Genomic DNA, 27,335 nt, shown 5'->3' with positions numbered 1-27,335 from the left:
AGGTGGCACAGCTCAGTGCCAAAGAGACCTAATTTAGTGATATGCAAACATATAAAAATATACAACACACTGGTAAAGGTAAGTATATAGTCAGATTCAGAATATTCTGATACTTTAATATGGTAGTGTATTAATCACTTAACTCTAGTATAAAGGTTTAACAATATTAAAAATAACAATAGCTACAATAATTTGCTCATAGATACACAAAATGGTAGGATGTAAATTGTGACATCAAAACATAAAATGTGGGGGGAAGGAGGTAAAAGGGTAAAGTTTTTGTTTGCAATCAAAGTTAGGTTGTTGACAGCTTAAAATGGACTGTTATGCTATAAGATGTTTTATGTAAGCCTCATGGTAACCATAAAGCAAAATCCTATGGTAGATGCAAAAAGAACTAAACAGAAAGGAATCAAAGCCTACCATTGCAGAAAATCATCAGTTCACAAAGAAAGACAGCAAGAGGGGAAGAAAGGAACAAGGGAACTGCAAAACAGAAAACAATAAAATGGGAAGTCCTTATCAATATTTTAAATGTAAATAGATTAAATTCTCCAATCAAAAGGCATAGAGTGGGGCTTCCCTGGTGGCGCAGTGGTTGAGAGTCCGCCTGCCGATGCAGGGGACATGGGTTCGTGCCCCAGTCCTGGAAGATCCCACATGCCATGGAGTGGCTGGGCCCGTGAGCCATGGCCGCTGAGCCTGCACGTCTGGAGCCTGTGCTCCACAACAGGAGAGGCCACAGCAGTGAGAGGCCCAAGTAACACAAAAAAAAAAAAAAAAAAAAAGGCATAGAGTAGCTGAATAAATAAAAAAATAAGACCCAACTATATGGCACCTACAAGAAACTCACTTCAGCTTTAAGAACACATGTAGGCTCAAACTGAAGGGATGATAAAAAATACTCCATGCTTATGGAAACCAAAAGAGAGGAGAGGTAGTGATACTTATCTCAGACAAAATACATTTTAAGCCAAAAACTGAAACAAGAGACAAAGAAGGTCATTATATTTTGATAAAGTGGTCAATTCATCAAAGGATATAACTATCAAAAATATATAAACACTCAACATTGGAGCATCTAAATATATTAGGCAAATACTAACAGGTCTGAAGGGAGAAATGACAATAGTACAATAATAGTAGGGGACTTCAGTACCCCACTTCCAATAATGGATAAATAGATCATCCAGACAGAGTATCAGTAAGGAAACACTGGCCTTGAACTATAGTTTATACCATATGAACCTAACAGACATACAGAACATACCATCCAACAGCTGCAGAATAAACATTCTTCTCAAGCATACATGAAACATTCTCCAGGGTAGATCATATGATAGGTCACAAAACAAATCTCAGCAGACTTAAGTAGACTGAAATCATACCAAGTATCTTTTCCAACCACAGTAGTACAAAACTAGAAATCATAACAAGAGTAAAACTGAAAAATTCACAAACATGTAGAAAAGTAAACAACACACTCTTGAACAAGCAGTGGGTCAAAGGGAAGCCAAAATATCTTGAACAAATGAAAACAGAAACACAACCTGCCAAAACTTATGAGATGCAGCAAAAGCAGTCCTAAGAAAGAAGTTTATTATGATAAATGCCTACATTAAAAAGAAAAAAGAAATATGTAAAATAAACAATTTATTCCTACACTTCAAAAAGCTAGAAAATGAACAAACCAAGGGCAAAATTGGCAGAAGGAAGGAAATAATAAGGATCAAAGCAGAAATAAATGAAATAGAGGCCAGGAAAACAATAGAAAAGATAAACAAATCTAAGGGCTGGTTTTTGAAAAGATAAACAAAATAGACAAACCTTTAGTTAGACTTAACAAGAAAAAAAAGAGAGGGGACTCAAAAAAATCCGAAAATAAAGAGGAGACATTTCAACTAATACCATAGAAATACAAAGGATCATAAAAGACTACTGTGAACAATTATAAGCCAACAACTGGATAACCTAGAAGAAATAGATAAATTCACAGAAACATACAACCTACCCAGACTGAACAATAAAGAAATAGAAAATCAAAACAGACCAATTATTGGTAAGGAGATTGGATCAGTAATCAAAAACTTCCTAAAAAGAAAAGCCCAGGGTCAGACGGTTTCACTGGTGAATTCTACCAAACACTTAAAGAAGAATTAACACCAATCCTTATCAAACTCTTCCAAAAAACTGAGGAGAAGGGAATACTCCCAAACTCTTTTTTACAAGTCCAGCATTATGCTGATTCCAAAGCCAGATAAGGACACTACGGGAAAAGAAATTACAAGCTAATTATCATGATGAATACAGATGCAAAATTTCTCAACAAGACACTAGCAAACTGAACTCAACAGTACATTAAAAAAAAGTCATATACCATGATCAAGTGAAATTTATCCCTAGGATGCAAGGATGGTTCAACATACACAAATCAACAAATGTAATATGCTGCATTAATAGAATGAAAGATAAAAATGATATCATCATCTCAAAATATGCAGAAAAAGCATTTGAAAACATTCAGCATTTTTTCATGATAAAAACCCTCAACAGATTGGGTATAAAAAGAACATATCTTAACATAATAAAGTCCATATATGACAACACCACAGCTAACATCATACTCAATGGTGAAAGATTTAAAGCTTTTTCTCTAAGATCAAGAACAAGACAAGGGTGCCTACTCTCACCACTCCTATTCAACATAGTGCTAGAAGTTCTAGCCAGAGAAATGAGGCAAGAAAAATAAATAAAAGACATCCAAGTTGGAAAGGAAGAAGTAAAATTATCTCTGTCTGTAACGATATGACCTTATGTATAGAAAACCCTAGAGACTCCACAAACACACACACACAAAGAAAAAAAAACTGTTGGGACTAATAAAATATTTCATAAAAGTTGCAGGATACCAAATCATCGTACAAAGGTAAGTTGCATTTCTATATGTTAATAACAAACTATCCAAAAAACATATAAAGAAATCAATCTCATTTACAATAGCATCAAAAACAATAAAATACTTAGGAATAAATTTAACCAAGGAGGTGAAAGAGCTGTACACTGAAAACTATAAGACATTGATAAAAGAAATTGAAGAAGATACAAAGATAATGGAAAGATATCCAATGTTCATAAATTTAATATTGTTAAAACGTCCATACCACTCAAACCTATCTATAGATTCAATACAATCCCTATCAAAATTCCAATGGAATTTTTCACAGAGATGGGGGAAAAAAACAATCCTAAGATTCATACAGAGCTACAAAAGACAATGACTAGCCAAAGCAATCTTGAAAAAGAAGAACAAAGCTGGAGGCATCACACTTCCTGATTTCAAACTATACTACAAAGCTAAAATAATGAAAACAGTGATGGTACTGGTATAAAAACAGACACACAGACCACTGTAATAGAATCAAGAGCCCAGAAATAAACCCTGATATATACACTCAACTAATACTTGACAATAGAGCCAAGAATACTAAATGGGAATAAGACACAGTCTCTTTAAAAAAAAGTTTTGGGAAAACTGGATACAAATGTGCAAAAGAATGAAATTGGACTTTTATCTTATGCTATACACCAATATTAATTCCAAATGGATTAAAGGCTTAAATGCAAGACCAGAACTGTAAAGCTCCTAGGAGAAAACAGAGACAAGGCTCCCAATACTGGTCTTAGTAAAGTTTTTTGGGTATGACACCAAAAGCACAAGCAACAAAAACAAAAATTAATAAGTGGGACTGCATCAAACTGAAAGCTTCTGCACAGCAAAGGATATGGTCAACAAAATGAAAAGGCAACTTAAGGAATGGGAGAAAGTATTTTTAAATCATATATTGCATAAGGAGTTAATATCCAAAATACATAAGGAATTTATACAACTCAACATCAAAAAAACCAAACAACCTGATTAAATAATGGGCAGAAGACCTGAATAGACATTTTTCCAAAGAAAACACACAGGTGGCCTAAAGGCACGTGAAAAGATGCTCAACATCATTAGTCATCAGAGAACTGCAAATCAAAACCAAACTGAGGGCTTCCCTGGTGGCACAGTGGTTGAGAGTCCGCCTGACGATGTGGGGGACATGGATTCGTGTCCTGGTCCGGGAAGATCCCACATGCCGCGGAGCGGCTGGGCCCGTGAGCCATGTCCGCTGGGCCTGCACGTCTGGAGGCTGCGCTCAGCAACGGGAGAGGCTACGGCAGTGACAGGGCCGCGTACCGCAAAAAAAAAAAAAAACTGAGATATTACCTCACACCTGTCAGAATGGCTATCATCAAAAATAACACAAATAACAAATGTTGACAACGATGCAGAGAAAAAGGAACCCTCCAACACTGTTGTTGGGAATTTAAATTGGTGCAGCCAGTGTGAAAAACATTTTGAAGGTTTCTGAAAAAACCAAAAATAGAACTACCATACAACCCAGCAATTCCACTCCTGAGTATATATCCGAAAAAAACAAAAACACTAATTCAAAAAGTTACATGCACCCCAATGTTCATAGCAGCATTATTTACAATTGACAAGATATGGAAGCAACCTAAGTGTCCATCAACAGATCAATGGATGAAGATGTGGTATATTTATACAATGGAATACTACTTAGCCATAAAACAGAATGAAATTTTGCCATTTACAGCAACATGGATGGAGTTGGAGGGTATTATGCCCAGTGAAATAAGTCACACAGAGAAAGGTAAATACTGTATGATATCACTTATATGTGGAATCTAAAAAATAAAGCTGTGACTATAACAACAACAAAACAGACTCACAGACATAGAGAACAAACCAGTTGTTACCAGTGGGGAGAGGGAAGTGGGGGGCAAGATAGGGGTAGGTGATTAAGAGGTACAATTACTATATATAAAATAAGCTACAAGGATATATTGTATAGCACAGGGAATACAGCCAATACTTTATAATAACTATAAATAGAATACAACCTTTAAAAATTGTGAATCACTATGTTGTACACCTGTAACTTATATAATATTGTATATCAGCTATGCCTCAATTTTTTAAAAAAACAGAATAAACATATATCAGAAAGAAAAAATCTGGAAGAATATTTTTCTCAGGGCATAATTCAACCAAAAAAAAAAAACCATATTAAACAAACCAAAATCCTATAATTAGCCACTGCTGCTACTGTCCTAAATTCTGTTTTCACTTCCAGGTAGGGCACAGAAAATTGTTCTTAGGCAGAGGAAAAAAAAATCAGTATCTTTACATTTCACTCTTCATCCATGGTAGAGGCAATATTACACAACTATGAGTGATCCAGCCCAAAAAATGAGAGCTCTTCAAAAAATGAGAGCTCTTCAAAGTCCATGCTAGATTGCCACATGAGCTGCCTTGGTGTCTAGAGATGCTTCCTCCAGCTGTGCTGAGGTGGGCTTTTCCCTTTTCAGACCCAATAAAAGGTGAAGTGCTTCCTGATCTAATAATAGTGTTTACTGCAGCAGTGAATACAAAATAAACATCCCACATGAAGTGAAATTTTTTAAATGAAAACAAATGGTATGTGGACCAAGATATACTAAAGGCCAAAGCCAGCCCTCTAAAATATACATTTACCTACAATCGAAGCATGACTAACATATAACGGGGATGGTATCTTATTCCCTAAGGCCAGAATTTGAAAAGTAGGGTAATTAACAATATTCAATCTATATTTTCCCAGCGGATGTCTTCAGTTCGTTTACTACAGCTCTTCAATTAGCATCTTGATTCTTAAAAATCAACAAAAAACTATAATAGCAATCATCCATGCATAAAGTAGACTAATTTTAATGGATGATCTATAGGTTCAGTCTATTTCTTAATGATTGAAGATTGAAGTTTCCCTAAATGTAAACGGTAATTATTTTTTAAAAGCCACTAATCACATAAAGAGCAAAAGGGAAACTCGCCTCCAGGCACGCTGTACCACGCTGCGCCGTTGGTCGTTCCTTCTACGAAGCTGCTGTCGTCATCATTCTTGCGACACGGGGGCCGATCCGGGTCCGACATGGGGGGGTTGAAGGACGAGTACGCCCGAGCCAAACTTTGGAAGATGTCATCATCTGGGCAGGAGCTGTATTCATGAGCACTACCTGGAAAATAAACCCACAAGACTAAAGAAACTGACACAGGCTGAGGAGCACTGCGTGTTTTCTGAAGAGTGATGTGGTGTTGATCTCTTGCTGACGTATTTTTTAGCTACATCACTATGGGAAAGGAGTGAAGGTTTACGTACTCAACAATTACACCTTAGTTTTTAGGTTGTATAACGTCCACTCCTAATACCACAAAGCAGAAACTGGGTAGAATGTACATTCTGCTTATGAATTGAAAGCTTCACAAGAAAAGGTGACAAGTTCATAGTAAATTGGACTTGGGAAGACAGCAAGGAGATTTCCATTGTTAACTTCACAGGCACTATGAACCACTCTCACACATATTTTTCAGTATCTAAATTTACAGTTTTAAAAAATTTCCTATGTGTATTACTGAAATAAATAAATATTTTAGTACACGGTATTCTTATTCTGTATTATCAACTATGCCAGTTCTTTAAATTTCCAGCTATTGACAAACCACAAAATCTCCAAATTTTAAGGATGTTTTACCAAAGACTCTTCAAAACTCAGTTTCCAATACCTACAGTTATCCTGTGTTTACAAAGACCTAACTTTTCAAAGGCTCCTAAGAATCCATTCAAAGCAGGAAATTTCCTGGAACAACAAAAATTAAGCTGATAATATCTACCTGGCTAAAGTTTGTTGTGCTTAACTAAAACTAGTTAAAGCTTAACTAAAACTAGTTAAAGGAAACCAAAGCATCACTTCCCCTCCCTGACACCACCAAGAAACAGTTCCAAATGCAGAAGTGGGGGCTTCCCTGGTGGCGCAGTGGTTGAGAGTCCGCCTGCCGATGCAGGGGACACGGGTTTGTGCCCCGGTCTGGGAAGATCCCACATGCCGTGGAGCGGCTGGGCCCGTGAGCCATGGCCGCTGAGCCTGCGCGACCAGAGCCTGTGCTCCGCAACGGGAGAGGCCACAACAGCGAGATGACCACGTGCCGCAAAAAAAAAAAAAAAAAAAAACAACAAATACATAAGTGTGAGTGCACAAAAAGACACATGCAGAGATGTATATGGGCCCTGATGGAGCAGCAAAAGGCTGCCTCCATTTTTAAGCTATCTTGTACATAAACCTACATAAATTCCATTACTCCTCCATTTTACCAGAGTCCAAGAGTGACCCAAGTTCATGACGTCTGTTTTCTCCCTCTCCCTTCTCTGAGTATTCAGTCAAGATCATGTTTCTCTTCACCTAAACTTTTTTTTAAAATTTATCGTCTTTTTCTGCCAGATATATATGCCAATACCACATGAAATAGGGGATATTCCAGTTCAGTAGATGTATTTCTACAGGCAAAATCACTGAATGACCAGTCCCTTAAAAGAATATTACAGAAATCATCCAATAAACTCTTGTAAACGAATTGTAAACCTTGAACCAATTACAGAAGCAGGAAGGACACCTACCGCTCCGTGTCTCGTCATATGGGTAATTAGCCACAAGGTCTCCTCCATGAAGATTGGCCGAAAGCACAAAAGGAATATCCATAATCCAATGAATGACAGCCTTGGTCTCAGGAGCAAGCTGTATTAAAGATTAGAGATTAAAAGGATTCTAAATGTGGCAGTCATTGGTGGGATCACTTGACAGAAAAGACATAGAAAAGGTAAAAACAACAACAAAAACCAAAAACAACAACTGAAAGCTGGTCATATTCCAAGCACTCTGTGATTGTTTTCGTAGAAAGAAAGGAGCAGCATTCCCCATCTCTATCTTTCTCAGACTTATAAAAAATATTTCGATTTCCTTGAAAGTTCTACTTAAAAGCTGCCAGCTTTTCTTTCTTTGTAACGTGAAAAACAGCATACAAATCACTTACAAATTTGGGCACAACTCCATCTGATCTTTGTTAATAATAATTAAGGATAAGACAAGGAGAAAAGAAAATAGCTGAGCCGCAGAACAGGGTTCTTTCTCTGTGGTGGTGCAACTGAAGAAACATGGTTGATTTTCCTTCCAATTTTTGCTCACTATTTTTCCAATTCCCTTCAACTACTTTAAACATTTTTCCTAAGAAAAAAATTAAATTGGGTCTCTTCCAGATTTCACCATCAAATAGTTTACTTCGGGATGATCATCTTAAATTTTAAAACAAAGGCAAAAGTTTCAGGAATTCATGTTGTCTTTTGAATGATTCACAGCCCCTCATACCTTGGAAGCAAAACAAAGGAGGAACGAAATGTATACCAAAGAATTAAACTGAGCCAAAAGCTTGATACTTTATGTGATGAGTTTTTAATAGCAACTAGGAAGACTCTCAAACTACCAAGTACCTCTCTGATTTAAAAAAAAGAAAGCTTTTTACTGGAGATGTGATTCATATTGTTCTTTGGGACAGAATAACTAAAAGCATCAGTAGGTTTTGATGGTTTATAATTAGATCTTGTATTTGTATGTCTCTGTTCAGTTTATGAATAGCTCTCACATACACTATTTTATTGAGCTTCACAACATCCCCATTTGATAGGGGATATACATCCCCATTTTGCAGGGGAGAATCTGAGAGTTGGGAGTGTTAATGACGTGTCCAAGTTCAGACATTTAAGATTCAAATCCAGTATATAAACTATAAATCCCACATTGTTTTCAGTATGTCAGCTTTAATGTATCAAAACTATCCTATTTTTCATGTAGGCTACTTCTAATTGTGGAAAAGTGTGATTGTGATTTAGAATAGGACATTGTCTTTATTATTTGTTCGGTTTATCTTATTCTCACTATAAAAAATATGTTCATTGTAAAAAATGTAGAGGAGATAAACACAAAGGAAATTAATATCATTTATATACCATTTTGTATGCCACCTATTTTGCTCAACAGATAACCCTTTTTCATGTCACTGAATTATTATTTCAATGACTGAGTAGTATCCAATGTATGGACATATTCTTAAACATGGAAAAAATAACAGCTAATACTTATTAAACACTTTCTGTGTGACACACTGAATTTTCACATCCACCCTATGAGATAGGGACTGCACATACCCCCATTTTACTGATGCGTAAAGTGAGACACAGAGAAGTCGGGGAATAGCGTGAGGCCACCTCATTGGGAGTAGTAGGACTGGACTCAAACATGAGCACTACTAAGGACCTCCACTTGGTGGAAGAGGAGGAGAAAATAGGAAGATGTTGGTCAAAGGGTACAAACTTTCAGTTACAGAACGAATTAGCTCTGGGAATCTAATGTATCCCCAGATGACTTAATAATACTGTATTGTGTGCTTGAAATTTTCTAAGAGAGTAGGTCACAAGTGTTCCCAACACAAAAGAAAAAAAAAGATAACTATGGGAGGTGATGGATGTGTTAATTAGCTGGATTGTGGTGACCATTTCACAGCATATACGTATATCAAATCATCACACTGTACATCTTAAATCTATACAATTTTTATGTGTCAATTATACTTCAATAAATCTGTGGGGGGTGGATCGCCAATTGCTGGGTATTGACTTGTTTACTATGAAAAAAAAAATGCTGTGAACACACTTGTAGCTGCACTCTTTGTGCAGATCCACATTTTTTTAAGGGAAATTTCCCTAGAAATGGAAAGAATTGACCAAAAACTAAGCACATTTAGAAAAAAAATTTTTAAATGTATTCCAGACTGCACCCCTGAAAGATACAACAATATACCCAGCAACACTATAATAAACCTGTCATTTGTAATTACTCTTACCAACATGGGATATGCGTTTTTTAAGTCTGTCACTTTGATACATGACAAATGGAATTTTTTAAATTTTCATTCTTTGATTAATAAAACTAGAGCAGTTTTTTTTTTTTTTTTTTTTTTTGTCGAGGGGTGTGGTACTCGGGCCTCTCACTGCTGTGGCCTCTCCCGTTGCGGAGCACAGGCTCCAGATGCGCAGGCCCAGCGGCCATGGCTCACGGGCCCAGCCGCTCCGCGGCATGTGGGATCCTCCCGGACCGGGGCACGAACCCACGTCCCCTGCATCGGCAGGCGGACTCGCAACCACTGCGCCACCAGGGAAGCCCTAGAGCAGTTTTTTAAATGTTTAGTGACCATTTAGGTTTATTCTTTGGTGACATGTTTATACATGGTTTAACTGATTTTTCTATTGAAATGCATATTTTCTTATTAATTTGCAAGAGTTGTTTATTTATTAAAAACATTAACCCTCTATCTACTACATATTATAGATATTTTCCAAGTTTCTTATTTGCCTTTCAAATTTAAGAATGATAATAATTAAAATATAAAACATTAAGATATTTATGTTGTCAAATCTACTGATCTTTTTTTATGGTCTTGTCCTTTGCTTTTATATTTCATTCCTTTATTCAAAAACTATTAAGCGGCCACCATATGCCAGTTTTCTATACTGGGATTTAGAAAGTTCTATCCCACTCCAAAAATGACAAATTTACCAAAGTTTTCTTTTACTAGGTTCATACTTTTTATATTTAAGTCATAATACATCTAGATTTTATTTTGATCTATGCTAATATTTGTGAGATGGATTTGTCTCAATTCCATTTATTGAATAATCTATTCTTTCCATAATAATCTGAAACACTCCCTTTTCATAACCTAAATTCTTATATACACTTAAATTTGTTTCTAAAGTTTAAATTAATTTAAATCAAATCCAGTTTAAATTTTAATTTAAATCAACTTTAAAATAACTAATATAGGACAATTTAATCAAAAAATCTATAACGTTTATGCTTTTTTGCAACGAATTTACGGTTTATTAGGCTCGATTGCTCAAGAATGGCATTAATATTATATGATATGGGTTTGTCACACATCCTTCTATAATATTCTGTTCAGAAGTTTTTCTTTTACTGCTGAATTCCTTGTCAGTCCTCTTGTTTGTACATCTGCCCCATCTTTCCTATTTATTCAAAACCCAGTGATTGGCTCTGACAAATATTTCACTGAGTTCAGACGAGACAGAAATCTCTGTGGTTTGGAAAATCACTAAGGATTTCAGGAAGGAGGTAGAACTTCACAATGTCTCGGGGGAAAAATAAGGTAGATTTGGACAGAGAAGCAAGCAAATACTCCCTGGAGCGAAGGATAGGTTTGAATGTGAGCTCAGGAGGCAACACCATTCTGCGGCAGACTGTACCCTTGTATTTATTATTCACCTGAAAAGGTTCAAAATGGCATGTTTCCATATATTTATATGTTGATTCATGTGTAAGAAATAATTTTGAAGGACACATACCAAAATGTGAATGGTGGTCATTTAAGAATGCTGGGTAATGGGTTATTTTTCTGCTTATTTATATTTGCTTTATCTTTTTGTTTATAATAAAATATTAATTTTTTAATAAAAAAGTTTTTAAAGAAAATGTTTTTTGAAGCAAATTTAAAGATACAGTCCTGAAATATCACACGCCACAACGTAAATGATCCTTGAAAACGTGCTCAGTGAAACAAGCCAGGCACGAAAGACCACATATTATATGATTCCACTCATATGAAGTGGCCAGAACAAGGAAGTCCACAGAAACAGAAAGCAGATTAGTGGTTTAAGGCTGGAGTGGGGGTGGAGGGATAGTGGGGTGATAGCTAAAGGGTATGGGGTTTCTTTCTGAGATGATAAAAATATTCCAAAACTGTGTGGTATTGGTTGCTCATTACCTGTGAATGTACTAAAAACCACTGAATTGTACACTTCACATGGGTGAGTTCTATGGTATGTAAATCATATCTCAACAAAGCTGTTTTTTTAAAAGAGAAAAAGAAAAAAAAAGATACAGTCCCGAATACACAAAGTCGTATGTGGCTATTAGGTTTAGCCTACTGTTAATTCCTATTACATACACTATTGCTAATATTCATGTTACTAGATGTTCAAAAGCAAGCAAGCAAACTCCACAATTGGATAAGTTGAACTCATTTCTCTTTGACTATTAATAGAGTCTTTTAGGCTGACTAAATGCTGAAATCTCCTGGGTATTGTAATCACATATTTAACTAATCCATAGAGAAGGCTTTGGAGCACCTCTTAGATGGAGCCCTTAACAGAATCCAGAGCCAATTATGACCTATCTTTAAAACTTCCATTTAAAGACTGTAAATATGGGCTTCCCTGGTGGCGCAGTGGTTGAGAGTCTGCCTGCCGATGCAGGGGACACGGGTTCGTGCCCCGGTCCAAGAAGATCCCACATGCCGCGGAGCGGCTGGGCCCGTGAACCATGGCCGCTGAGCCTGCACGTCCGGAGCCTGTGCTCCGCAATGGGAGAGGCCACAACAGTGAGAGGCCCGCGTACAGCAAAAAAAAAAAACTACATAAAGACTGTAAATATAACTCAAATGTTATGCTCTATAAGTAGATGGCTTTGGCTCTTAAAATATATCAAAGCTATATTTATTCCATTTTCTTCACCACTCTAGCCATTAAAGACAAGTATTTAATATAATTATTTGATTTAATCACTCTGTTTCCATACAGTCCAAGCCAAGGCTCATGTACCGAGCCCAGATAATAGTGGAAGTGACCGGGCTGAAGAGCTTGAGAGCAGATGAGAAATGACTTAGCAGGAAGAACTCCGGGGAGCAGGAGAGACCTTGTATTCAGAGAGGTTCGGAAGAGCAAGGAGAGCCTCTGGAGGACTTGGTAAAATGTAAGTTCCTCTCTATCACTCATTCCCATAGCATATACACCCCAGGCTTCTTGATTCAGCAATCACAGGAATCTACAGTTTTTAAAATTGACGTATAGTTGATGTGCAATATTATATAAGTTTCAGTGTACAACACAGTGATTCACAATTTTTAAAGGTTATACTCCATTTGTAGCTATTATAAAATATTGGCTATATTGCCTGTGCTGTACAATATATCCTTGTAGTTTACTTATTTATACATAGTAGTTTACCTTTTAATCCATGACCCTTATCTTGCCCCTCCCCCTTCCCTGTAACCACCAGTTTGTTCTCTATATCTGTGAGTCTGCTTCTTTTTTGTAATATTCACTAGCCTGTTCTTTTTTTATATTTCACCTATAAGTGATATCATACAGTATTTATCTTTCTCTTGTCTGACTTATTTCACTTAGCCTAATGCCCTCCAAGTCTATCCATGTTGTTGCAAATGGCAAAATTTCATTCTCTTTTATGGCTGAGTAATATTCCATTGTATATATGTACCACATCTTCTTTATTCATTCCTCCGTTGATGGACACTTAGGTTGCTTCCATATCTTGGCTGTTGTAAATAAGGAATCTGTATATTTAACCCCTGATTCCTACAACCATAGAGATTTTAAAACCACTCTAAGGAAACAGGGAACAGATTGGTGGGTGCCAGAGGCAGGAGGCTGGGGGTGGATGAAATACGTGAAGAGAGTCAAAAGTACAGACTTCCAGTTAAACAATAAATAAGTCCTAGGCATGCCATGTACAGCATAGAGTAGATAGTTAATAATACCGTACTGTATATTTGAAAGTTGCTAAGAGAGAAGATCTTACAAGTTCTCCCCGCAAGAAAAAAAAAGTGTAACTGTGTATGGTGATGGATGTTAACTAGACTTATTATGGTGATCATTTCACAATATATAAAATATCAAATCATTATGTTGTATACCTCAAATTAAATAATGCTATAAATTATATCTCAGTAAATACATACACACACACACACACACATACCTACAAACACACACACCACTACAAGGCCAAGAAGGCGAAGTGAGAAAGGGGTGATGTGTAATAACATTAATGAAATATCTACTATGTATCTTGTACTGGGCTGGGTCCAAACACTATCTGTGTCTAATTGACAAAGATGGAAAAAGGAGATGAGCCAGACATGGGCAATATCATCCCGTGATTTAAGCAGGTTTACTGAAGATTTAGTAAAATATAAACAAATCTTACTTCTGTTCCAGAAAAGAGACTAAAATTTAATTTTTATGCATTTTTTTAATTTTACCTTTACCCAGAAAAAGTATTGACATTGAGACTATTTAAAATAAAAGCTCTAATTTTTTTAAAGTGCCTTGAACAAACATCATTTTTAAAAAGTATTGCTTAAACTAGAAATATGAAACATCTAATATAAATATGATACAAGTCCCATTGAGGAAGAGGAAGGCAGTGCTGGCTGAAAATGAAGGCACTTACATGAAGGCTGCTAATCTCCTATCCTGTCAACGTGAGTTTATTTCTCAATTTTTCTATGATAGGTGACAGGAATTCTTTCTCTCATTCCTTAGTTTTAACAGACAGCATGGGCAAGGGGGAAAGTTTGGGCTGATACCCACACTGGGCTTCCAGAACAGTTTTTCATTTCAGTCTTAGGCCTCACAGGTCATCACACAAGACTACCCTCTTTTCCCCTCTAATTGCCCCTGCCCTTTGCTTTTCCAGCTCTTCCTTCTCCAGGGAAAGATGGTTTAGGGGCTGAGAAACTGCAAATCTGTGACTCAGAAACAGGAGTGTTGGGGCTTCCCTGGTGGCACAGTGGTTGAGAATCTGCCTGCCAACGCAGGGGACACAGATTCGAGCCCTGGTCTGGGAAGATCCCACGTGCCGTGGAGCAACTAGGCCCGTGAGCCACAACTACTGAGCCTGCGCGTCTGGAGCCTGTGCTCTGCAACAAGAGAGGTCATGACAGTGAGAGGCCCGCGCACTGCGATGAAGAGTGGCCCCCGCTCACCGCAACTAGAGAAAGCCCTCGCACAGAAACGAAGACCCAACACAGTCAAAAATAAATAAATTAATTAATTAATTTTTAAAAAAAATAAGAAACAGGAGTGTTTAAGTGAGTCACTTATCAAGTTCTGCCAAAATCCTCAGCCCCTGGCAGCCCTTTTCACAGACCAGTCCCCACTTATAGGCTCAGTCCAGGTTTCTGGGATGAACTTTAAATACAGGCAGGAGAATTTGAAGAATTTTAGACCAATAAGCTGAGACTCCCTCTCTCCTGGATCCTCTACACAGTGTCCCAGCCACGTGCTGAGTGCGTGTCTGGAACTCCAGCAGCTGGTGTTGCGATCTGCTTGCCAGGCTGGACTGCACTCATTCATAATAGGCTTCAAGCCTACTATGAGTCAGACTCAAATAGGAATTCTAATTCCTGTAATCAAGGGACTAAAATCTAGAATCACAAAGAAAAACAGCTGTGTAAACAAATAATAATATAACATCTATAAAGTTCTATACAACTATAAGCACCAGACTGGAAATATATATAAAGAACATAAAGGCAGGCTCAACAGGATCTGTCTGGAGGAGGAGAGGAAGGCTTCACAGAGGAGGTGACATGGAAGGAAAGGGAAGAGCACTGTGAACATAAAGTTAGTAGAAGACAGTATGCTTACGGAGTACATGGCATATCAAAGCCAGATTAAAGAGTGGCTGAGCTGGCAGCTGCCAGCAGCCAAGGGAAACTTGAATGGCCCTGGAACTGTAATAAAATGGAGACACCGTCTTTTCCAAGCTCTCACTTAGGAAAAATACTAGAAGAAGCTGATAAGCCAGAGTTGCATTGCCTGGAAAGACACAAGACGCAGTGGGGGCTGCCCCCAGCAGTCCTTGCCGTTCCTCTGTGATGGGCTCGCCTCCCCTCTGTGGAACTGAAAATAGTGTTCAAACCCAGTGTTTAGTGGGTGTGTGCGTCCATCTGACCTTGTGGTCCATAACAGAGCACTGAGCAATGACGCTGACACAGCAGTAACAATTCCAGGTCCTGGCCTCCAGCACTTCACATGTACTGGCTCATCCAATCCTCATAACCTCACTATGGGCTGGATGCTATTGTCACGTCCACACTTCGGATGAAGGGGAGGAAGCACACAGTGGTTACAGAACTTTGCAAAACTCACACAGCAAGGACAGAACCAGAATTTGAAGCAAAGTGGCTGCCTCCAGAGCCTCCACACTAAACCATCACACTATTCTGACATTTTGAGTCTTTTCCTTTATCCTCTGGGCGGTGGAGACCCGGCAAGGTTAGGGTTTTTCAGCAATAGAGCAATAATTTGTGTATGAAGATCACTCTGGAGGAATTTGAGAAGACTGAATGGAGCTGGGAGAGGCTGAACCCCAAACAGGAATGGGGGCTCCCTTCCTCGTCAGAGCAAACCACAGGGCCTGAGTTGGCAGAGGAAGGAGAGGCTGAAAGGTGTCAGGAGGACAAATTGCCAAGGTCTGGTTACATGTGTGGTGAGTGGTGACAGAGACGGAAAAATCAAGGCTTTGACGATCAAGTAAAGGAGAGAATAGTGTTTTCTTATGGAATGATTTATTTCTGGTCATGCTGAGCTTGAGGCCCCAGGTGTCACCAGATAAAGGGACTCAGTGAGCAGGCAAAAGAGATCTGGGAGAATTTGTATAATGGACAACACTGAAGGTCCAGGAGAGGATGGAAACCCAAGGAGAGACAGGAGGGTAGCAGATGGGACCCTGAAGGCCAGCATTTAGGCCAAGGCAGAAGGAGCAGGGAAAGAAACTGAGGAGTGGTTTGAAAGGTACTAGAAGAGGTAGGAGGAAGTGCAGTTGTGCAAGGCAGAAGAGGAGAAAGTTCTGGAAAATAAGAAAAAGTTCAACAAGGTGGAATGCTGTAGGAGTTGCTAATCAGATGTGCTGATAAAGGGCCTCTAAAGAGGCCAAAAAGACTTTCTAGACAACTGGGTTCTCCCTCCTACCCCTGTCCCTGCCTCCCACTCCCTAAACCCCTGACCACTTCTAGGGGCAGGACTAGTTTCCAGGCCCCAGGCGTCCCAGCCTTGACTTTCACAGCCATAGTGAACTATCCCATACAAGCTTTCACAACACTCCTGTGTCCTTCATTGTGATGAAGATAACAGACATCTTTCCTTAGGCTGGAGGACAGAACCCAGGAAAACCATACATGTTCTTTACCTTTGTGTTTTGATCCACAATTTTCTTCAGATTTTTCAACAGATGATTATTTGGACCACCTTCTTTCTCATTAACATAAACTATTCTGTCCAGGTCAGGAAAGTTCCGGTTCAGATCTATTCCCTGGGCATTGCTTCGACCCACGAACCAGTCCTTCAGCTCACCAGGCTGAAAAAAAAAAAAATCAGAGGAAAATCATCAGTTATTTATTATTATTGTTACCATCTATTTAAGGTCTTCATTAATGGTTTTTAAAATAATTTATTAAGATTATTCATTTCAACAATATCCTCCTACAATGGCATTTTCACTATCTTACTGATATACACATGAAAGTATCAGGTTTAAAGTATGTATTATGGATATTTTGAAAATATTCTCAACGAACGATATTTTACATGTCAATAATAATTTTATTTAAAAGATATTCAACATCAAACTGCAAAAAAAGTCCATGTGTGTTAGTAGTAGATGGCATGCCATCTCACAGCATGCCACTCTGTACTTGGTTTAAGTAAAATACTCACTGCCTCTGGAAACCACAGCAACTACTTCTAAATATTCAAAAGAATAAATTACTAGAGAAGGTTAGATGCTTAAAATGAGTTTAACATGAATTGTTTACATATTAATAATATACCTCTCTCTTACCGTCTTCATGAAAATATATGAGCTCTAGAACTTTTGTTTCAACTTTGTAAGTTGAAAATTTTTTGTTCAATTTGAAACCTTTCATTTCACTAATGATATAATCTGGAAATTTAATAAATTTCCAGAATATTCAGTTATATTCCATAATGTAGATTTTCTTGTTTTACTGTTAAATTTTACTAGATCTCTAATATAGAGATAATGCCCATATTCTTAAAGTCATGTAAACTCAGATACCTTAGACTGTGAGGAATCAAAACCTATAAGACAGAAAATAGCAATGACAGTTTTTTGTCTATCCTGTCTTACAGTTCTGAATATCACCTTAAAATAGTCAATAATTTAATTCTCTATGTTACTAGAATTTTTCTCTCATAACTTTAGAAATTATATCAATATTATACTTACAGAAATTCACTGTCTGGTCACTTGATCTTTTATTTTTAAGGTACAAAACAACTTCTTAACTATAGATTAACATACTAAATATATGCTTTAATATGTTCCCGTAAAATAAGAAAATTATTTCAAACTGTAGAAAATAAAATGTCCTCCATCCCTGTCTAAACAAAAAGGGAGCACACTTAACTGTGAAAACATAATTACTTCTCAGCTTCTCTAACAGTTAAAATGTATTAAATTAATTTTGATTTGTAGATAGGAGGGTTTTGTTTTGATTTGTTTGTTTGTTTTTACTTTACACATCACATATAGATAAGGATTATACATCAGTGAAACATTGGCCAAAAATCCTCATTCCTTGATTTCAGTAGAGGGCGCTATGGTATCGCCTCATTCAGAGACAGCAATGGCCTCACTCTTCAATACATGGCAGTAGATAGTTTTCAAACTTCTAGATTTTTAGGAAGAAATTTACCTAGTCACACACATGAATGAATAAATATGATTCATTTAACAACGAAAACAAAACATTAATTTAATATTGACTAACAAAATCTCTCATTCACGATCTCTGCTGAAGAAACCCTCGCCCACCATCCCTTACCTTCTGCACTTTTTCCTTACCAGCAAATTAAACACCATATCACTTATACCCGCCCCTGCACTATCTGTAAGCTTCATGTGAGCATATATTCCTTATATGTGAGCATATATGTACAAACCATTAAAAAAAAGCAAGCATGCCCTGTTGTGAGCTGGCCCACACCCACCTGAGATGCTGCCTTCTCAAAGCCATCAGGGTTGAGGGAGGGCATGATGTGGATCCGGGTGTTGTGGATCAGCTGGACGATTGTCTCATTCCCCTTTTGGTATTCGTTGCACAGGTACTGGGCCAGGAAAACCAGCAGTTCCCGTCCAACAGCCTCATTGCCATGCATATTCCCAATGTATTTAAATTCAGGCTCACCTAAAAGCGCAAAAATAGATAGTATGGAGACTTTTTCTATCGCACCAAAGAGAAGGCAAATGACATAGTGTAAAAAGTATTGTATAGTTACCAATTTATTACACACAGCTGATAACTTCTTTGCCCTCCACAGCTGATGCCTAAGAAATCTGCGCTAAAAATAAAATACTCCAAATGCCCCTCTGTCCTTCTAGTTCTCTCTCCCCAGCTTCCCACTTGTTATGCAGTGAATTATGCCCCCCAAAATCATAGGTTGAAGCCCTAAGTACCAATGTGACTGTATTTGGAGATAAGACCTTTAAGGAGGTAATTAAGGTTAAATGAGGTCATAATCCAGAAGGATTGTTGTCCTTATAAGAAGAGGAAGAGACACCAAAGGTTCTGTCTCTCTCTCCACATGCATGAATAAAAGGCCATATGAGGACGCCTCAGGCAGGCAGCTGCCTGCAAGTCAGGAAGAGAGGCCTCATCAGAAACTAACACTGCAGGTGCCTTGACCTTGGACTTCCATCTTCCAGAACTGTGAGAAAATAAGTGTCTGTTGTGGTATTTTGTTATGGCAGCCCGAGCAGACAAATATACACCCCCCCCCATAACTAATAATAGTACATCGTGTGCATCCTACCATTAAACAGTGAACTTTCATGTTTTCTTATTTAGTCCCCACCAAACAGCTAAAAATAGGTATTATTACCCATCTGTATTTTAAGGTGAGCAAACTAAAGTTCAGACTGCTTGAGAGGCCTGACTTCAGTTACACAGCCAAAGAACCCAGGATTCAAACGCTGGTCTTCTCATTTAGTTAAAAATCTACTTTTTTTTCATTCTTTTTTAAACCATAGTGACTAAAAGCATTAACTTCTAGAGCCAGACTGGGTAGTTTCAAATCCTGGCACCAATTCTTACTGGCTGGCCTCAAGTAGTTACTTCAGTTTTCTGTGGCTCTGTTTCCCCATTTATAAATGAGATCCTAGATTCTACCTCATAAGATTATTATAAAGTTAAATAATGAGTGTCAGTGCTTAGAACAGTGCCTGGCAAAAAACAGTGCTATGTGTTTGCTATTTTTTTTAATATTATTATTATTACATCACATTGTCTTGTCATTGTAAGGTGCTTTACCATACATAATCTAGTTTTCTCTTTATAACAGCCCACTAAAATACAGGAGACAGATAGTTTTATTATCATTATTGTAGAAATGCAGCCAAAGAGGATAAATTTTGCCGAAGGCCCCAGAATTCAAACATAAATCATGCTGCCTATCCCATTGCATTTTAGGAGGAGTAATAAAATTGCAGAGCATGGCAGCAAAATAATCTTTTTTTTTAATTTACAGAGATGTTTAATTAGCTTTATTTACAGAGCAGAGATTATTTTGTCTCCAATGGTGCCTAGATAACATCATTAGGCAAGAATGCCAGTTTAAAAGAAATCTATGCAGAATCCTAAAAATAGCAGACGTTGACGCTCCTCAAGAAGGGTCAAGCTCGACTATATCAGCAGCTCTATGTCTCAGTTACTCAGAAGCAATTCTGCTGTAGTCTCTACATCCCAAGATTTTGAAGACAAGGCCACTATTACTGCATTCCTATCAAAGCCCATAGCACATAGGTTTTCTATTTTTTTGGTGTATTCTGGACTAGAAACTGGTGCTCCAGCATACACATGTGCCCCAAGTCAAGCTGTCTGTTTGAACATTTCGGGATTTTGTTTGTACTGATTTGCTACTACTGCATCTTGTGGATCTTCTGGTTCTGCAGCTGCCAGTAGTGCTTCTAATGACAATAATACTGTGCGGAGAGTCATTGCTGCTGCCCATTGATCTTTCAGGATATTCAAACAAATAGCCCCTGTGATGGAACTAATATTAGGATGCCATATTTTAGTGATAAACCGGACCTTAGGGGGATTAAATAGATATGTTTCTGGTATTTTAATCTCTAGTTGATATCTTCCTCCTTCATATGGTGTGTTTGGAGGTCCTGCTACTTCTCCTCTTAATTCTGTAAAATTCTCATCTACAAGATCTACTTTAGTTTGATTTTTGCTCGTCTCCTCGCTCTTCAGCACCTCCTTGAACTCCGGCTTGATTCGCTGCACCGCGATGTTGGCCATGTCTCCGCCCGCAGCTGATTCGTGCCCGCCTCCTCCGCCACCACTACGACCGCCGCCACCTCTTCCTCCACCGCCTCCTCCCTCGGCGATTCACACCCGAGCACACGAACGCTGCCAATACCACCCCTGCCGCCGCGCTCTCCTGAGTGTGCAATCACCTCCGCACCCGGCCCCCAAAATCCAAAATAATCTTAATTAATCCTATTGTTCTGCTCCTTTCTGCTTCATCCACCCAAAAGACCCAATTTCTGCAGTGAACAAGATCCTCCCATTTACAAAATCACTAGGACTGCCCACCCCTGGTTAAAAAAAAGAAGTTGGAATTATCCTTCTCTTAGAAATGTTACCTAAATATTCTTTGTATGAGATTTCTGGGTGTGTGATTTGAGTGACCGCCAGCTGCAGAGACCATGTCCTGTGTGACCTCTCAGCCTGAGCTGAAGCTAATCTTAATCTAAGGATCAGGTGGGAGCAGGGTCAGGGCTGTATTTATATGTCCCTCATTTTTCACTTAGAGGGAAAGAAAGTCTCACTTAAACCACCTCCAGAGACACGCGCCAAAGGTATGCATGTGGGAAGAGATGTTTTCTTTGTTTCTGATTTCAAGTCATAATAATCTTCCTCCTTTCTGTCAAACTCACCCCTTCAGTGTGTGTGTTAGTGGGATGGAGGCACAGGGGACACTGCACCAGTCCACTATGGAAGAAAGTAAGAGACCAGGAAGCCAGTGGGGTCTCAGAAGCCTGCCTCCCAAAGTTATTAGAGAAGATTGCAGTGTTGGAGGCTTTCTGGTCCTGCTGCTTTACCCCAACACAACTTTGGAGCTTTCGTCACTCAAAAGAGCTTGGCCCACAACTCATAATGAGTACGTGAGCACATTGAAATTTCCTATTATTCCTCTGGATTGAAAAACTAAAATTCTTTAATCACTTGAAGGAGGAATAGCAAACTCATAGTCACGCAGCTAAACTTAGCATCCCAGTGTTTTGTTTGGCTATCAGAGACTATCTTGTGTTTGAATTTGAATGCTTGGGATAGAGCGTGCTTTTTCCAGTCTGCCACAGGCCGTGCCACTCCATATCACTGCTTTATTTATTTATGTTTCCAGAGTCAGAAAATTTCCAATGTGGTTTTGCTTCCTGCTCTGTAGGAAGTCTCAGGAACCAATCTCCCCAATATGTCTATTATATTTGTAAGGAGGTAGTAATGACACTAGCAATGCTTTAGGTTGACATAAAGATAGACTCTAAAGGTCATTTTATAGAAGATATTAACTTGTGGAAATAAAGTACAAGGCATATATGAGTTAGCAAAAGAAAAGGAAAGTGTATTTTTATACACTTCCTCTGTCTTAAGGAACAAATTAGATCGCTAGATAATACTGTCACCAGAATACAGAAGGGCTGTGATCTTTTAAGGTGACTGACACGTCTTGTGAGTTGGGGAAGAGCCACAGTTTAAATACAGCCTTTGTTGAATGTATGCAAAGCCCAGTGTCAGACACTATAGGGACCCCGAAAGCAAGTAAAGCAGCATTCCTGAACTCAGGGAACACAGGGTCTGGAGGAGGGCGCTGACATGCGAACAGTGTTTATGAGGGAGGCAACCATGCAGGAACTTTGGATCCACAACCAACCAGCTTCAAGGCTCCAAAATGAAATGTTACCACCACCTCTCTGGCCTCTCTCTGGCCCTTTATCCTCCCAAAGCCAGAGCTATCTTTTCAAAAGATAGTTCCCTCTACCTGAAAATCCATCAGTTAACTTCCCACTGGCCTTCACCATAAACACCAAAGTTCTCCATAGTGTTAGAGCAGGCAGGTAACTAGGTGTGAGCAGAGAAAGGGGGGCAGGGGCCAGGTGGCAGGAAACCACGCCTCTTGTAAACAGTGCGGGTTCACGGGCAGATAAAGAAAAGCAGGAACTTCCAGACTGAAGGGAAACCACACATTTTGGGGTTATAAGTGTCCTGGAAACAGACAAAGAAAGGTGGGAAAAGGCAGGAATCTCCAGTGTCTGAATGTAACCTGTTGCTCATTATGCTCTCATTACAATAAAATTAGCCTTGCAGATAAGAAATTCCCATCACGCACCAAAGCTATGACACTTCCAATCAAAGCTAAATAAGGACAGAAATCCCTCCTCCCCTTGGGAAGGTGGAGCTGGGATGAAAATCAGGGAAGACGACCCCCAAACCTCTCCTTCCCCAGTGAAATTCCACCCCTTCATTTGTATGGCCCTCATAACTGGCTTGCCAAAGAAACCCAGGGCAGCTCCTTACCTGTCTGCCCACTCTCCCTCTGAGAGCGTATTCTTTTTTTTTTTTTTTGCGTATTCTTGCTTATATAAATTCTCACTTTACTTTCTTAACCTCCCTGTCTCCTTTCTGAATTCTTTCTGTGAGGAGACAAGAACCTTACTTTCACAAGAACAATAGGATCTCTAACCCCCAAGGGGCCTGGCCTGAGGACCTCTCATCTCCTGAAGCACCATCTCCTCTCCAGTCTTCCAGCCACACCTCCTTCAGCACAGGGCTCTTCTGTGATGCTGTCTACTCCTCACATATATTTTGCCCTCTCATCCCTCTGATAACAGATAACTATGGTTTCCTTAAAGTATCTTTCATCCAAGTCCAGTTCCTCTGTTATTTTTAATACCTCAGTTGGAAAATGTACATTAATCAGTGTGATTATGTGCTTAATCCCCATCCCACACTGTATGTAGTGGGATGGTGTCTATGTCAGCTCATGTGTGTATCACCTGTGCCTGGCATCTATGCAGTGAGAGCACAGATACATCAGTTAAATAAATTCATGACTAAATGAATAGAGGAATGGTCTTTTCCTAAATCCCATGCTCCCAGCAGCATAGCTGAGAGTAGAGCTTCCCCTTGAGATGTTCCTTTCTGGAACAGTGAAGGGAATAACTGAATAACTGAAGGGGGCCTGAGGCAGTGTCAGGGAGGCTGCGCCCCGAGTCCTCAGTGCTTGTTGCCCCATCCCGCATTCTCAGACAGGAATGGAAATTCTTTGGGGAGGAAGGCAGCAGTGTTGTGGATAGCTGATTTCCCAAAAAGATTAATCTCCATGGTCACAGAGAACCATAAAGCTCTCCAGGCATACACTTCCCTAAGGCTATTTTTGTTGTAAGGTCTAAACAAAGGGTTCTGAAAAGACTTTGCCTTCATAATGTTTAATCCAGAAATAGAGATAAAATGGAAGATTTTTGAATAAGCCTCTCGCTGTCAATTTACTTTCAATTTGTTTAACAAAGGGGTGACAGCTTTTCCTCAGCACTTAATTTTCTTTTCTGTGGCTATAAAGATGGAGTTTACAACAGGATGACATATGCATTCCTGTTTATAGTGTCTGCGTGGACCAGATGCCAGGTTTAACCAAGACGTCATTCCTTGTGTTTATAACTGGTGACGCACATGTACCCAGGCACTGGCTCATCTCTCTCCTGGCAACGGGAGGAAAAGGCAGCAGGCACTCTTCCTAGTACACTGGGGGACAGTTGTTTTTACCTTCATCTTACTTTCCTCACTATCTTTTTACGAAGTAGTTACCCTGTTCCTGAGGAATCACACTTGCACAGCCTGCATCACATTGGCTCAGGAAGTACAGTTTCCCTGTTGCACCAATTTTTCCACAGTTTTGTGTAACTATCAGTTTTCCAGTCACTTCACATGGCGCACAGTCATCAGTCAAGCTAGCATTAAAAGACAATCAACTCACAAACCACATTCAGCCTGGCTGGGCTGCGTTTCTATCTTCCTCATCTGTGCCGTAGAACAATCAATGTACCTCAGTGGATCTGTATTTTCTTCATCAGAACAAGATAAGAATAACTTATAAGACTTTTTAAACATAAGATCCAAACTTTTATTGAAGTCAGAAATAATAAATCCCCACCTGGAGCAAGCAAATAATTTTAAATTCCATACTTGTTGTAACTCTTAATTTGCCCGTTGTGTATTGATGTAATTTGAAATAACTAAATCAGTAAGGAGGGAGATGGGGAGGGGAAGAAGGGAGGGAGGGAGGGAGGGAGGGAGGAAGGAAGGAAGGAAGGAAGGAAGGAAGGAAGGAAGGAAGGAAGGAAAGAAGGAAGGGAGGGAGGGAGGGAGGGAGGGAGGGAGGAATTAATTTCTATTGCTTTAAAAATAAAACATAAGTATTTTACACCCCAGAACCCCACACCCTTAGGCTCAGCATTTGAGGCAAGTCTGCAGCTGACAGCAGACTGGCAAAGCCCCCAAATGGGAGAATTAATGGTCTCAAAGTGACCAGAGACTCTGAAGCAGAATCCATACTCAATAGGTTGATCCTGAAAAAAATGATCAAATAAAGGGGCAAAAGTAAAAAAATAATACTGTCTGCCTTTCCCACAAAAAGCAAAATTTACTTTCACCTCCTTATTTGACCCAATTAGTCTCTCTAATATTTTCTCCTCCTCTAAATAGCTAACAAACAGGCTGACTATTGGGTAGAGTAATTGATCAGATAAATTTAAGGTCCCTTTCACATCTCAGAGTCAATTATTCAATGACCTTATATGGGAAGAAAACTGCAGAGGGAAAATATCTAATGGAAAATGAGATAAATGTGAAAGTGGGTGGTAAATTGTGAAGTTCTATCTAAGAGGTATAGCATCATTATTTAGAAAATATAAGTAGATTAAGGGTATTTTAAGAAAGAACTTGATCATAGTAACAGAACCCTTCATCTTTCATCCTGTAAACAGAGATGAAACTCACACTGAGATGAATCCTCCAACATCAAATTATTGCCAAAATATAAGTTCACTAACTCATTCGAAGTGTATATACTTAACTCACTGATTACATAATTCTTAGAGCTAGGGACAATTTCAAAATATATGTTCCTGGCACATGTAATATACTAAACACATTGCTGAACAACTATAGCATCTAAAAACAAAACCCCATTTCTCAAAGATATCATGGTAAAATGCTCTCATAACCAATGATTTTGAGAAACTGATAAGCAGTTACGCAAGCAGCACAATCACTGAACTGACTTGATTCACAAAACACTGGGCAAGCAAGTCAAACACACCTTTGGAACAGATGGACCTTTTAATCGATGACGTTCCTCCCTCAGTTGTGAAACTGGGGTTAAGACATTAGTGCTGATAATGGTTTCCACTTGTTTGACATTCTAACATATTATAGCCTGTAAATCATTCTTGCAGAATGAACCCTGCAAGTTTCCTAGAACTCGTGGACAAATACGTCATAAATTGGTTCCTGTTTTAGCACATCTTAGCAACCTTAAATGCTGAGCAAATTCCTAAAAGAAATGCAAATCTTCAGGGTCCAAAGAAACAATGGAAGAGGATGGGTACGCTTATAAAAAATGATTCCTCTTCTACAGAAGAGATGAGGAGCAAATAAAGAAGGGAGAAAGAGAAACCAAGGAAAGGAAAAGTATAAAAAACAGCTGCAGAAGAAATTACAGAATTAGAAGATTATATTATCTCCCCTCACTCCCTCCTTCAGAGTAATATTTTTAAATAATTAAATTAAATGACATCTTGAAAGGGAAACCTGATTTTTAATGGTCAGTCAATATAGAATACATTACAGAATTATTCTGTAGAGATGCATTACAGAATTGTTTTTGAAAATATTATGTATTAGCCATTACACATAATTTTAAAGTTTTCTTACATATGACATCCAGAATGTTTCTAGTAATATTCTACTTGAAGAGGGTAAACAAAAGACCAGAAGATATTTCTAGCCATACAAGTCCATAAAACAATATAAGAGTTCTAATATTAATGAATACGTTCAATTTTTTTTAATTAGAATGTTTGTTTTCATATGAGTATGTCAGATACAGTGAGAAGCTGGTAAATGTTTAACAACCAGCTCTGATCTGTAGCATATGCCAATTTCCATGGTGTAAATATTCCTACCATGGCCAATTTGAAGCTATCTATATGAGGTCAATTAGCTCACAAATTTACTGAATAGTAAAAATAGGTCTCCTAAGCCAGTACAAGCCTACTCTAGCACACCACTGGACAGCAATTATTTGGGATGTATGGCTCCCAGTTTCCTCATAAGTTCTCCAGAAGGGGAATCTGAAGTCTAGGATATTTGAAGACTTTTCAAACACATGATAAGAAATATAATCAGATTAGTCTCTACTCTACTGTCTTTCTTTATGTTTAATTTT

The 27,335-nt window shown here is 38.5% G+C and overlaps 1 protein-coding gene and 1 pseudogene across 1 annotated transcript in view; both read right to left on the bottom strand.

The window, feature by feature from the left end:
- The window catches only part of CPE (carboxypeptidase E), a 109,133-nt gene that overhangs the window by 11,026 nt on the left and 70,772 nt on the right, over nt 1-27,335 (bottom strand). Inside the window, exons 2-5 of the mRNA XM_019926715.2 lie at nt 18,813-19,009; nt 16,990-17,157; nt 7,548-7,665; nt 5,929-6,111 (exon numbers count right to left, since the gene is read on the bottom strand). Coding sequence (XP_019782274.1) covers nt 5,929-6,111; nt 7,548-7,665; nt 16,990-17,157; nt 18,813-19,009 — 666 coding nt within the window. The remainder of the gene's footprint in view (nt 1-5,928; nt 6,112-7,547; nt 7,666-16,989; nt 17,158-18,812; nt 19,010-27,335) is intronic.
- On the bottom strand, nt 20,455-21,183 carry LOC101339249 (ubiquitin-conjugating enzyme E2 K pseudogene; annotated as a pseudogene).

The sequence above is a fragment of the Tursiops truncatus genome, chromosome 5 (assembly GCF_011762595.2).
Source record: "Tursiops truncatus isolate mTurTru1 chromosome 5, mTurTru1.mat.Y, whole genome shotgun sequence".
Lineage (NCBI taxonomy): Eukaryota > Metazoa > Chordata > Mammalia > Artiodactyla > Delphinidae > Tursiops > Tursiops truncatus.
The sequence above is the reverse complement of the archived record's forward strand: the minus strand, read 5'-3'. Positions and strand labels throughout refer to the sequence as shown.